Source organism: Nelusetta ayraudi, unplaced genomic scaffold (assembly GCF_046127955.1).
Source record: "Nelusetta ayraudi isolate G7.1 ecotype Tasmania unplaced genomic scaffold, CSIRO-AGI_Nayr_v1 ptg000133l, whole genome shotgun sequence".
NCBI classification, from domain to species: domain Eukaryota; kingdom Metazoa; phylum Chordata; class Actinopteri; order Tetraodontiformes; family Monacanthidae; genus Nelusetta; species Nelusetta ayraudi.
In genome coordinates, this window is record NW_027466183.1 from 1 (window position 1) to 14,252 (window position 14,252).

General features: G+C 46.1%; 1 protein-coding gene across 1 annotated transcript in view; it reads right to left on the minus strand.

Moving 5' to 3' along the window:
- Window positions 1-7,055: 7,055 nt before the first annotated feature.
- LOC142904850 (hamartin-like) overlaps window positions 7,056-14,252 on the minus strand; it is a 32,551-nt gene continuing 25,354 nt past the window's right edge. The window contains exons 17-22 of the mRNA XM_076051211.1: window positions 13,732-13,914; window positions 13,484-13,594; window positions 10,775-10,897; window positions 9,865-10,052; window positions 9,586-9,759; window positions 7,056-9,197 (exon numbers count right to left, since the gene is read on the minus strand). Of these exons, the coding sequence (XP_075907326.1) occupies window positions 8,480-9,197; window positions 9,586-9,759; window positions 9,865-10,052; window positions 10,775-10,897; window positions 13,484-13,594; window positions 13,732-13,914 (1,497 nt within the window). The 3' untranslated portion in view covers window positions 7,056-8,479. The remainder of the gene's footprint in view (window positions 9,198-9,585; window positions 9,760-9,864; window positions 10,053-10,774; window positions 10,898-13,483; window positions 13,595-13,731; window positions 13,915-14,252) is intronic.

The following is a 14,252-nucleotide window of genomic DNA, read 5'->3' on the forward strand; positions in this document are numbered from 1 at the left end:
GAGGTTACAAGCCTCGTCTAAAACAGGCTTAATCGGGCTGGGGGGGCGGGGGGGGGGGGGACGGCGGCGAGGAGGATGGCTTTTTTCGTACCTGCCCTCGCTGTGCGCTAATCGCACTAATTAAGGACGGCTCGAGCCGACAGCCACCCCCGGTTAGCTCGCTTAAATGGGCCGGGGGCTTTTGGGGACGGGGACGGGGGGGCTCGGTAGGACTCTGCAAGTAGGCCACTGCTGGAGCGCACGTGGGGCGGAGCGGCGAGAAAGCGGAGCCTCATTTCTTTCCTGAGTGGCGAGAAAGAAACGAGGCCTCGCACCGTTTCCAGGTGGACGGGTGACTCCTCCGGGTGTGTGGTTCCTCTAATGGCCGCGAGACACCCACCCCACTCCCTTATTCATCTCGACCTGATTACATCAGCGCGTCGGCCAGCGCGGCCGGCCCTTCTTTGCCCTGAAAGCCGCCCAGCGATCACGGGCCGAGCTGTGCAACAATGAACACGCGGCTCCCCGGGGTTGTTTTTGCCTGCACCTTTTTCACCGTCCTCAGTCCATCAAGAGTGCAACTGGCAGCGTTGGGGAAGACGACTTTGCAAATGTAATTGGTTAGAATTGCGAGTTACCCTTTTAAAAAAAAAAAAAAAACAGCAGTGGAACTATTCCAATTACTTTATTAGAGTCACTGAACTAATTACTTTTTTTATTAAATTTTGATGACTTTTCTACATTTTTAATAAATGTTCTCAACTGTTTAGACCTGACGTTGTTCAGCTCCCAGCAGCGCTCAAAAACACATGTGAGGTTCGACGCGCACATTTTGGAGGTCAACGATGACTCGACGGCAGGCAAGCACTCTTCGAATCGGACAATTTGTTATCGTGTCCTTTTATGGAATCGGCGCGAAATATTTTTTTTTTATATATTTACGGCGCCGGAACGCAATTTTCATCAACATTTTGCGAAATCGCCCAGACTACGCTCCAGAAAGAGACAATTTAACCAGCGGGTGAATGGTAGGTGGCGCTGCAATTCCGAACTTGACGGAAGAACCAATCAGAAGCCTTGGAGTAGTATCAGACTTGCGCGTGTGGATGGGAAACAGAAAAGAATGGCTAATGTACGAGAAAAGCATGCAGAGCAACAAAAATACATTTTTGTGTTGATTTTTTTTTTTTTCTTTTGCAAAATTGATCAGACGCAATTAAAATTGTGTTCATAAATAATTCAACAAGTCAGTGGAATTTCATGACCCTTTTTTTTTTTACGGTAATGTGACCAATTACATTTATCCTATCGTTATCGGCCTCCAACTACGACAACAGGCGAGGTAAATGGCTCTGAACTGGCGAGATGAGGAGGAGGAGGAGGGCTATTTGGACGAGTTCCCCACCTAATCACCAGCGTGTCGGCCCCAACTGGGTCCCTATTAAAACAAAACCAAAAAAAAAAAAGCGAAGCCGAGATTGCCGGAAACGATATCACCATCCTTTCACCTTCGGACAAAAAAAGGAAAAGAAAAACCCCACAACAGCCCCGCTCGCTCCGACAGCGAGGACAATCAGCCGTGCGTGGCTGAAGGGGGTGAGGCGGCAGTGACCCGCTGTGCCAAGATGAAGCCGCTTCTTCCACACACACACACACACACACACACACACACACACACACACACACACACTGATGCGCTTCCTCAGACATCAAACGGGTAGGTTGGGGGGAGGACTGGGGCTCGGGGTTGGGGGAGTTGAAGAGGGGTTGCCACGGTCCACGCCGCGACCCGCCGCGGCTGCCTCGTCTCCTTGTTCACCTTTCTTTTTTTTTCATTTGAGGCTGATGCAGACAGACAGATCAGCAAGTATCGATCACGGCAGCGCTCTGAAAAATTCTCCCTGCAGGTTTTGAGGGGTGATTACAGACCCGGACCCAGCTGATGCAGACCGGTGTGTGTTGGTGTGTGTGTGTGTGTGTGCGCGTGCGCGCGTGTGTGCGTGTTTAGTTTTTTTTCTTCACCACCCCCCACCTCCTACGCTACCTGTCAGACAGGTCATATATTTGGCTTTATATTCTATTGTTGGGAGAGTGTCTCCCATCATCACGAGATGGGAGACATCTTTTTAAAGAGAAAGAGCAGCCAGGCAGGCAGGCAGGCAGGCAGACAGACAGGCAGGCAGGCAGGCAGGCAGGCAGGCAGGCAGGCAGACAGGCAGGCAGGCAGGCAGGCAGGCAGGCAGACATGCAGGCAGACACACTCAGACAGACAGAAACCGTGCAACACAAAAAAATAGGTTATAAAGTGTGGAGAATAATGCATGTGAATTCCAATCATCGAAATTCAAATGATTTGGAAGCATCCCCAGCCAGCCAGCCAGCCCTCCTCTCCTTGTATGCCTTCTGTTGGGGCCCCCCCGGAAGGAGGGTGGGGGTGGGGGTGGGGGCAGGCTGCCGATTCGGAGGGCTTACATTAGGAACGGGCCGTTATTAATCAAGCTTGTGGGGTGAAGGAGTTTTCTTTCTTTCTTTTTTTTTTTTTCTTGACAGCGGACTCCCGAGGCAGCGACTGGCGTGGATCTTGGCGCTGACCCGGCCCGGTGGCGAAGGGGGTACAGGGGCGCCCGATTCTATTTGAGGCGGTGGGGGTAGCGAGGTAGAATCGGGCGGCGGGCGGGAGAGAACGTGGAGGAAAGGAGTGGAGGGGTGGGGTGGGGTGGGGTGGGGTTGGATGGCGGTGCGGTGGGGCGGGGGGGGGGGGGGGGACTGGCTTCATGCCGACAGCCAGGCCTGCCACGTCTGTGTGCCCGCTTTGAAGTGTCACCTTGAGGGAAGAGCCGATGGCCGGGGGAGCCGGGAGGGCGGGAGCCGCAGGAAAGGAGTGGCGCGCTTGGCATTGCCAGACACGGCGCTTTAATATTGCATGGGCTCCCGTCCATCTCGGTACACACTCAGGACATTCCTTCTGCTTGATTTTGTTTGAAAGTAGATCTTTGTTTTTCTTTTTTTTCTCCCCTTTCCCCCCTTCCTTCCTCCCTCTCTCTCTCTCTCTCTCCCTCTCTCTCTCTCCCTCCCTGTTTCTCTCTCTCGCCACGCTACGGCTCAACACCTGCGCCTGTTGTTTGTGTTAGCTCGCACCCGAGCAAATGTCAAGCTCCGTAGTCAGAGGAGCTGACATGCGTCGCCGCTTCACGGAGACTTGACGGCGCTCGCGCTGGGGCCAGCCAGTTTACCTGGACTTAATGATCAGACGAGGAATAGCAACAGTAATTTGGGGAGGGGGGACAAAAATTTTGCCTCCTCATCTATTCTTTTAAAAAATATATTTTTTTTAATGACAACAATAACATTTGTAACTCAATAAAATGTGTCAAGTGAAAGTCGAAGATTATTCTGAAAAACAAGGACGTACATTTAATACCGCGAAACAAAACCAACGTCAGACATTGGATTCGAGGGGACGTTGTTAGCTTTAGCAATGCAATGCAAAAATATTCATCACTAGCAGGAATTATAACTAAACAAAAAAAAAAAGTATATTTCAACTTAAGGGGGAAGGGAAATGTAGCTGTGTAAAATTTTGGAGGTGAAATAATCAGAACAGAATCATCGACTGTGTTCTGTGACATAAACAATGCAGCACTAAAATCACGGGAGGAATTTTAATCAATAATAAGGGAGAGTTAATGATGAGTGGATGGACGACACTGTGCCGTGTTTGCAGACTTTCCACACACACAAAAAAAAAAAAATCCAAGAAACACTCACGCTGTGGTGTCGCTAATTGCCAACGTTGGCTTTCATCACATCCTCAAATGGCGCCCTCCTTTTACGAAAACGGAACCGTATCGCTGGGGACTCAACTTAAAGTTTCTCTACTCCTCTCCGGTCTCGCCGTGTTTGCCTGACCCGCTGCCAAGCGCGGCGGCGAATCAAACATGGCAGCGGTGCGAGGAGACGCTTGAGAGAGAGTTTATCGACGGAGGCGGCAGGAAGGAAGGAGGTGTTTTCAAGTGAAGGGAAAATGTTTTTTCTTTTTTTTTTTGTTGATACAGAAAGGACTCACACACACAGCACGCACTTTCTACCCACTTTAACAACCGTCCCAGTTCACAAATAGCAGCTTTAACTCCCCTGATTAGCACTGACATCTGCAGGCTTTCATCTCTGCCTCCATCTTGGTTTTTTTTAATCAGATTAACCCAAACGGGCATCCTTTTAATGGCCTCTTTTTTTTTTTTGGGAACGCTGAAAGAGGAGAGATAATTAAAATAATTAAACCACTGGGACCGCTCTGTGCGCACACGGCTCCTGCTCACTTCTTTTCTTCTTGCCTTTAAGTTTTTGATTCCGCCTCGCTTTACTGATTCCAGCGGCACACAGAGAGAAAGGCTCATCATTCTCACTTAATTGCATTAAGTTGACTCTCGGAGGTCCAATTTCTCACTCCTAAACCGGCAGCCAATGTAGGATCTGATCTTTGGGAGCATGTCAGTGATCTAAATGTGGAAAGTGGAGGGGGGTGGGGGGGCGTGTTTCTAAACAGCCTTTATGAAGCATATTTATTTAGTCAGTGAATGTATTTTACATAAGGCCAAAGATGAAAAAGACAGAAAAAGTATCCTCTTTAATTATTATTTATTCATGGACTTTTAAGCTTTTAATGAGGACAAATGAAGCCGTTTTCCAGAGTGTCAGTATGTAGTATGCTTACCGAAAATACTCTTGTTTAGCATTTCCTTTAGCACCGTGACTCCGAGAGGAATAAACAGCAACATTTAAATTCAAACTAGGAGTTTGCAGTGAGAATTTTAAGCAATCTGTTTGTACTTGATCTCGCGTGAATGCAACATTTTCTGTTGATCAGATTCAGTGATGCTCCTGATTTATTAATTTTCAGTAAATTGCAGCTAAATTGATCACACATGCGACTGGCAATCACAACGGTGGAAGAGAAAGTTTGATATGTGTTTTTTTAATTGCTATGGGTGCTTTTCAAAATAATTTTCAAAACTTCTTACCCACTGAACCACACACATGAAACTTTATATCAATGACCTGCTGAACCTTCCCAATGACATCAATTATTCACCCTTTAGTTATTCATTCTAACTCATATGTACACGCGTGCGGTACGTTTGTACCTTCTTATTTCTACAATGATAACGACATGAAAAAGGCTGATCTGCATCGGCCCGAGTTATATTTTGCATTATAGGTGTACATATTCAGAATATTATAATAATACATCTTCAGATGAATTCCAACTTTACTTTCTGTCAAAAAGAATCTGATGAATTCTTGCATGAGGACTTTACCGAGAGCAAGATCCCCGACATCCTCGGCGGAGTGCAACCCCAACTTTACACAAGCTCGGATGTCTTCCCCCCCCCCCCCCGCATACACTTTCACTTCATTCAGATCATTTTCACAGGGCTTCACTTCAAGTTGGCACACAAAAAAGGGAAAGAATCTCCTTTGCTGGAAAGACTTAAGATTTATGTTTAAATTTTCATGGAATCTTTGAGAACATTGAGGAGCAATTTCACATTTGCACTGACATCTAATTTCTCAAGAAGAGTCTGAAAGCACAAATTGCCAAGGATTCCCTGTGTGCCCAATTATCCTGCATCAATTTCCTTGACCCTACGGATTGCTGGTAAATTAATCATGCCATTTTTTTCTTCTTCTTTTTTGGTACTTTCTCATAAAATACATATGCACACGTTTGATAAACTAATCATACTCGGTCGGTATGAGTGGATTTTCCTGGATGTGGGATGGGAGTAAACGGGAAGTCCCAGAGAATTGGGATCTGTTCAAACAAACAGTCCTATATGTGAAATACGTCCACAATGCCACAATACACTAAACAAAGCAAATGCCCCTTTCAGTATTGCTGCATTAAACCAAAAAAAAAATTAATGAACAAATGAATAAGATAGTTTCTATTATAAGACTAAAGAAAATCGTATCTTAGATTCTAGTTAGTTGAGCATTGTCTTGAGAGCAGTTTTATTTTCCTCCTTAGGTTAAATACACGGAGAACTGAATTATGAATGAAACGGACTGAGAAACACAGCGCTCCGTTATATTATCAATTCTGCCGTTGCCATACATTGACCTCAGCGGCACCATTAGCAGCCCGAGGATGTGAATCATCCTCTATCATCAAATGTCGAACACTGCGGTCCCTGCACTGCCTTACCTGTTGACAGCAACATGGCTGCGGAGGCAGCCGGCATTTTTTGAGGCAACAGTGGCCTCTGTCGGATAAGAGTAGCAGACAGGAAGAAAATAGCGAGAGAGAAAAAAAAGAAAAGAAAAGAACGGAGTAGCGATATCGATAAAGGGAGACGGTCACCCCGATTGGCGTACAAGCTTGAAACTAAATGTTTAGCAAAAAAAAAAAAAAAAAAAGAGCCCAGCATGTTATCACCAACGAATTCTAGTTACATTTAAAAAAAATAAAATGAGGCAGCGTCTCAGTGTCGTCACTTTAACCGAAAGCCATAGCGAAATATGCTGCTACGACCCAAGCGGGTTTGATCGCGTGTTGTTGTTGTATATAAATGCAACATCCGCCTCATCTGCATTTATGCTAGCTGCACGCTAGTTTCATGGTAGGGCGTGCGTGACGAGTGCCATTCCACTGCATCCTGGTTTGCATTGTTAATGCAATATTTTGTGTGTCTGCGTGTGTGTGAGGGGGAACGTTTTGATATTTCATAAACTTAGTAATAACTTAGTGTATTTAAAACAAATAAAATAAGGAACCAAAACTACACTTACTTGTTGGATGGCCTCATATTACGAAGTGCAATTATTTCCATGTTTAAATTGCTCGGTCTGATTTAAATACTAAAAAAAAAAAAAAAAAAAAAAATACCAAGCCATATATTTAATGTTCAAGTATTATGTTCTGTATGGAAAACGATCTTCTAAGAATAACAAAGTATATAAAATGGCTTCCGTTTTCTTAACAAGGTGGAAGGTAAATGAACACCAGTGGCCCACACAAGCAACATACAAAACAAACAAAAGGGCACCATCAGTAAAACAGCCCCGACACTCAATTGTAGTGCAAAACATTGAAGACGACCTTTATTGTTCACAGTTAGACACAAGCCACTGCTGTAAGAACTTCCTTTTTGCAATTTATGTCCCAGATTTTCCAGCTCCAGTCAAGAGTCCTGCTTCCTTCAGTTTGTGCTGATTGTACCTTGTCTTAGTTTGCTGTAAAGAACTACGGTTGGCATTTAAAGTGGATTGTTGAACATGCTTTAGATAGCGAGGCAAGAGGAAGAGAGAAGTTCCCAGTGGACAACAGGATTTAGACGACTCGCAAATACAGAGTTTACTTCCAAAGCTGACGAGAAAATAAGATGTCCTTCCCAGTACATTTTACAATTAGTCTCACGTAGTTTGTACGTCTATTAGTCGTGTAGAAGCTAAGTGAGAAAAAACACTGTTCAGAAATACTTGAAATCAGCAAGATGTTCTTCCAGAATTATCTTAGAGAGAAAAAGATACATTTCATCATTTGGACCGTGTCATTTACCAGCTGTGGTTTTTAATCCTGGATATGTACTCATGATCACAATTCATAGCTTAATAAGCATAAGTTAAGAGGTATTTTGGAATGTGGAGCTAATATGCATAAAAAAAAAAAATGTAAAAATGTGTTGATTTGAAATGTGTAAATTTCATGACTTTTCATCTCTGCTGAAATGCAAGAAGCAGCCTTCCCCACTTCACATCCACTACACATCCTTCTCCAGACCCAGTTTGGACAAAAATTGAAAGGAGTTTAAATTGGAAACATATTCCTTCAAATCAGTGCAACAACTAAAAAAGTGCCAGCTTTTACAAACCTTAATTTAAATAAAAAGAAAAAAAAAGAGAAAGAAATGTCATACCGATAACATCAAAGTGTTGAACAATGTCAGAGCAGTGAAATCCGTTTTCAAACTCTTTGAGTAGTTTGATGGTCAGTGCACCCAAACGATCACCCACCACACCCTCACTTTGATACAGTGCTATTATTCCAAAAGCTGAAATTCCAGAGTATTGTCCCCCCCACCCACCTTCGTCACGGTGAAATGAGAGGAACTTTTCGCAGTAACACATTTTGGCTCTGGTGACAGGGTTCAGATGAAAACCACTATAATGGGTGATATAAATGACGGTGGTGGTGGGTGGGGAAAGGCACAGGGTTTGTGTGAATTGACCATTTAAAAAGTGTCATGATTCTGACCAATGGGAAAACATGTCTCGGGTCAAACTCTAATGTGTGCGTTTGAGACTGCGTGTTAGCTTTGAAGTGCTTGTCTCAGGGGACTTACTTCAAGGGAAAATGATAACACTGGGAAAATCCTGTTGTCCACTTCATCATATGGAACATATAACACTGAATTCCAAAGAGTCGCTGCCGTGTTACTCTTTTGTTAATTTGTAGCTTCATCACCTTCAAACTTCAGTCTTGAATCCTCTGCTTGTTTCATTTTAGAGTCCCTTTGCTGTGCTCGTGATGCGTTTCATTATAGTCCATGATCTTAAGCTGTTGCTGCTGCTGCTGCTGCTGCTGCTGCTGCTGTCGGGGCCGTCCAGTCCCCGCGTGACCTCGTCCTCCGCCCGGCCCCGCCCCTGCCTTCCTGCGGGGGCTCTCCTGGTTGGACGCCCGCTGCTTGGGCTGCTTGGGCTCAGGGGGGGTCTCCTTTGTGGGCACAGTGAGAGGAGTGACCGGGGGGAGGAGGTCTGTGGAGGGGAGCTGGATGGGGACGGGGCACTGACCCGCTTCACAGGGCGACTCGACACACAGCTCAGTCTTCAGGTCGTGCGCGAGGCCGGCCAGGCGGGGCGGCGCCGGCTGCTCCTCGTCGCACTGGCTCTCGCTCTTGTTGCGGAAGAGCTCGCGAGCCCTCATGCCCAGAAAGCTCTTGGCGCTGGGGTACGAGCCCACAGTGAGAGGCGCGTCAGACGTGGGCTGGGGCGCCAGCGAGTTGGCGTACGGGCAGGTGACGGGGGGCTCCAACAGCAGGGGTGGGGTCAGTTCTTGGCTGCCGTTGACCGAGTTTGCCGTTACGCCGGAAGAGCCGCTCGACTTCGGGCGTCCGGGCAAAAAAGTGCTGCCGTTACCTCGAGGGGAGTTGGGCGGCGGTCTGGTCTCCGCCTCATCGTTGGTGGATGATTTACATGGCCCATCTCGCACCATGTCACTGTGTAGGACAAAACAATGGAGCACGTAAGACCATGTGCCAAATAGAGGGAGATCTAATACCTTAATGTGAACCTCCGTGTTAACAGGCGGGGTGTGTAGGTACTGAGTAACAATCAGAGGGTGGAGACCCCCCTGAATATTGACAGGTATGTAATAACCAGTCACCCCCCCAACAGAAATGTACAGACCATGTGAGCAGGAAAGACAAATGGCAATTTGCATTCATGTTTGCATGAATTATTGTTTGATTAACTGGATTGGTTTGTTCAAAAAAGTGTTTCTTTAATTATTTATTCAAAAGCTGATGCGACGCTGTAAAAATATGTTGCAAACCTAACAAGTATCCATTAAAAAAAACAAAAACAGGAACGACTTAAAAGTCTGACCTGGAGTCAGCGTAAACATGAGAGTCAGCTCTGCCCCCTGGTGGTGAACTCGTGGCAGCGCTGGCAGGAGCCTCCATCTCCACGCGGCTGTAGAGTTGAAGGAGTTCAGTCTGCAGCTGCTGAGTGATTCCCCTCTGAGCCTGATACCTGCTGTCAGAGGCCTGCAGCTCCGCCCTGAAATGAACGGGGAAATTAGGAAGAAAAAAAAGAAGAAGCAGGGAATCTTTGCAAATGTCTGAAGATCAGACTTGGGTTAATTTTAACAAGGTTTGCACTCACTTGGCCTGACCCTTGACATCTTCCAGGAACTTCTTCTGCTCGACGACGAGGTGCTCCTTCTTGGAGAGCAGCGTCTCCAGCTCAGTGACCCTCTGCTGCGCCGCCTCCAGCTTCTGAGCCTGGGCGAGCAGATTCTGGCGGAGCGTCTCCACCTCTTTGCCGTAGGACGCCTGCACCATCTGAGTCTCCTGAAATGTGGAGAGACGAAGAGAAAGACTCGGCTCATCAGGAGTTTTATTTTTAAAAGTCGCAGAAATTTGGCTGAAGTGAGATTTCCCACCACGTAAATTAATGATATGGATCCTAATGCTGTCAGTTCAGCGGTGAAAAAGTCACAAAGGTGACAGTAATTAAAAAAAAAGAAAAGAAATCATCATCATCACAATCATGGAACTATGGTGGCACTTTGAAATCAATACATTTTTAAATCAAAAGTTTTTCTGAAAACTGTAGATGACATATTTGATTGTGGCCATTTAGACAGAGATGTATGATGCATCGGCATTTTCAACTTGTACAACGTTATTTATGCAAACTTCTCTTTAGCAATCTGTGTGTCACAACCTCCCCAAAAATGAAATCTTTTCTCTCCTTTCTGGCAGCCAAGCTTTTGCCAGATCTGGAAAGCAGATTTATGATGTCACAAAGGAGAGTGACACCTTTTAGTTATTCCCAGTTCCACTAAAAAAAGGTGCTGGTTCCGATCTGTCTTCTGAAACCACCACCAGGCCAACAGGGGGAGCTGGTGAATCACAGCACTGCTTCATGGGCATCTGGGACACCATGAAAATGTGTCAAAATGAGTTATGGAAGTATTTTTTGAAATGGGAGTAAATGGTGAGAAATTGATCCGACGCACACAAACAAACAAACAAACAAACAGGATCCCAAAGCTCTCCACGGGCATCACCTTTGTGTTATCACTGCTGGCGTGCTGCAGCTCCTGCGTGGACAGCTTATGCGCCTCCCCAAGGAGCAGCAGCTGCTTGTTCAGGAAGCTCATCTGCTGCTGGGTGCTCTCGCTGTTGCTCAGCTGGAAGGATACACGGGACACACAAAGCCATGACGACAGAGGGCAGAGAGGCAATTAAGCAACGTGGTTAAAAAACCTGCCCAGATCTGCAAAACCATTGCAGAAGCAGGAGCCACACTTCTGCTTGAAATGAATACTTGGGAATAAATTTCACTGGTGAACCTAAGGGCCTCTGGATCTGACCGGAACACTAAACCCAGCAGAGGTTAAATCCACCAGCTGAAGAATGGCTCTGTCAGTCAGCAGCTTCTCGTTTTTCTGGGAGGATTTCTGCCAGCTTTGGGTCAAACAAGGGGAAAAAAACAGACGTCGAGACAAAACACCCGGACCCCCTGCCGCGACTGACCCAAAAATAGAGGCATCTCCAAGGCAACGGAGCCTTGGGACAGTGTGCTGTCTGCGGAACGGCGGCTGGACGGAGACATGGGTCACAGCAACAGTGACTGCTTGTCTATCTAAGTATTTGGAAAAGTGGGGAAGAAGGGAAATCACAGATTCACTGTCAGATCACAGGCAGAAAGTTAATGATCCTGCTGATTTGGAGACAGGGAGACCTGTCGTTCACAAAATAATGACAGTTGTACCTTGCTAACCAGGAGGGAACGCTGGCTGGAGCTCCAGAGATTTAGTACTGTGTAACCTTTTATTTATAACCTTTACTACTGTACAACCGTAGCATGCAGTTAGATGGGTTAAAATCTTCTGGTTCACAGGGAACTTGATGACCAGCTGTGATTGTTTGAAGAAGTGATGTAGTTATCTGTATAGACAGAGGAATCCCATGAGTGCCACGTTGTGGCGCCGACATTACCGTCTGTTCACACACTCAGGACATTGTAGTTATGATTGTATGTACTGATTTTATTATTCTAATGCCCTTGTAAAGTGTCTTTTCTGAAAAGTGCTCTACAAATAAATTATTATTATTATTATTATTATGGCAGCCAGTGCAAGCAACATCATGTCCAGTTGGTTGGATGAGGTTAAGACAGTGGCCTGCAGTTACTGATGAAGGGCGCCTGTAATCTTGCTTAACGAGTGCTTGTTGAAACAGCTTGAAGGAGAGAAATATGGACAAAAATCATGTTAGGCTAATATTTGCCATTGTTAAGTAGTTAAGCTAGCGTTACTTTTGCTAGTGAACAAACTTCGGCTGACGAGCAAGCTGTATAAAGAAATCTTCATTCAAAATGACTTATGTAAGCTAATGATAGCTACTATGGGGAACCGTTCACTGTAACGTTATAGCATAAAAGCTTGATTCATTAATTAGTCCGTTCACTGTATGGCAGCAAACAGGCTTCATGTATTTCGCCTTCCTTCTGCTTCGACAGTCTAATTTCAACGCTACTCTTTGCGCAGTTGAATACGGCATCAGTATTACCACTCGACATCATAACAAAAGAGAAAATGCTAGCGGATGGTGAGAAAGAGTTTAATTCACTCAGGAGGAGGTGCGTCACTCCAGTAACGGTATCTCGCTTACTTCAAATTGCTTCCACCAGATTTGTCTATATTAAGACTGATATTAAAAAGTGAGGTCTAGACCTTCTCTTCGTGGCAACGAGGTAACATTTGCCATTAGCGCTGCCATGAAAACAAACGTACAGGGAAAAAAATAAAACAACACATGGATGTCTGTAATAACGCCGTTTGCAACGGTTTCCAGCACATTGACTGCTATTAGAGTCAGTAGAGGAGAACGAATAGTTACACATGGTGTGATCTGCGGTCACGTGACTCCCGGTGGCAGCTGACTGTGACGCCGTTTAAAAGATAACATTCACGAAAATGTGTGAAATGACACAAAGCAGCCGAGGAGGAAGCTGGCCGCGTTGTTTTCCGGGTCTCCAAACTTTTTTTAGCAATGGGCCACATGACGGAACTGCATCATGTCGGCGGGCCACGGTTCATTGACGGGGGGGGGGGGGGGAGGGGGGGGGGACTGCTGGTTGGAAATCTAGCGCTAACGTCCCAGCATTTTTTTAAATAGCACTAACGTCTTTGTTGAGCGGGAGCGTGCTATCGCTGTCGCGCTACGCTAACGTGGCGGGGGGGGATTATGACTGCCTTCACCTTCACGCAGGCCGGACCGAGACACACAGCGGGCCGGATGTGGCCCGCGGGCCGTAGTTTGGGGACCCCTGGTGTAAATCATACAGTGGTGGAAAACATGTTCTTGGGACACCTCATGCATTTGTGACGCACTGTATTGCGCTAACAATCAGTGTCAAGTCTCCAAGTGCAGTTTATTCTCAGTGCAGTCACCAACATTGACCCACATGCTGCCATCATCACTTATTCACTTATTTTGTCTTGTTTGTTACTTGTGCCCTGCCTGAGCGCGTTTGGGTGGAGGGGGTGGAGTTTTCATTGACTGCAGCACTTCAGTTGAGTGTTGTGTTTTTTATCTTTATTTTACTTTTAATTTTTGTCAAGCGCCTTGGGTTGCATTTTATGTATGAAAGGTGCTTTTCATCAATACATTTTGATTGATTGATTGATATTAACACAGGACCAAGAACAACTTCTTCTGGTCCACGGGCTCTTAAAGGGATTTGGGTTGGCAACGGAGAATTTCTTCACCTTGATGGTCATCTGGTTGAGGAGGTGACCAGTGTGGCACACTTTGTTGTTGGCTCTCTGAAGCTCCGCCTCCAGTTCGTCCATCCTCTTCTGACACTCCTGCAGCTTGATCTGAGGGCACACATCGAGCACACACGCACATGAGTTAGGCCTCACCTCATGCATCCAATAGCAGTGTTTGCAATTATTGGTGCCCCACGGACGATAACCAAAACGACAAGTGAATGATAATTTGGCAGCCGCGCGACCTGGAGCTCCTGGTTCTTGGTGTAGAAGTCGTCTCGGCCCTGCTGGAGCTGCCGGATCTGGCTGTGCAGCCTGGTCACCACCGTCTCCCGGTCGTCCCACAGCTGCCTGTAGCGCTGCTGCTCCACGTGCAGGCTCTCCCTCAGGGACGTGATGTCCACGCTCTGCAGGTTCAGCTGGTCCTTCTGAACACACACACACACACACACACACACACACACACACACACACACACACACACACACACACACACACACACACACACACACACACACACACACACACACACACACACACACACACACACACACACACACACACACGTACACAACATGACTGCGCAGAAACCTTAAAGGTCCACTGAAATTTGGCCTCATTTATGATTTTTATATTGCTAAAAGCTTAACATACTGTCTGTAAATATATTGATGAAAGTGTTTATATAATAGTATATAAGAATATACATCAAGCAAAAAGGGTCTTGCTCCTGGTTAGCTGCCACGTAGCACCGCCATTTCTTAAG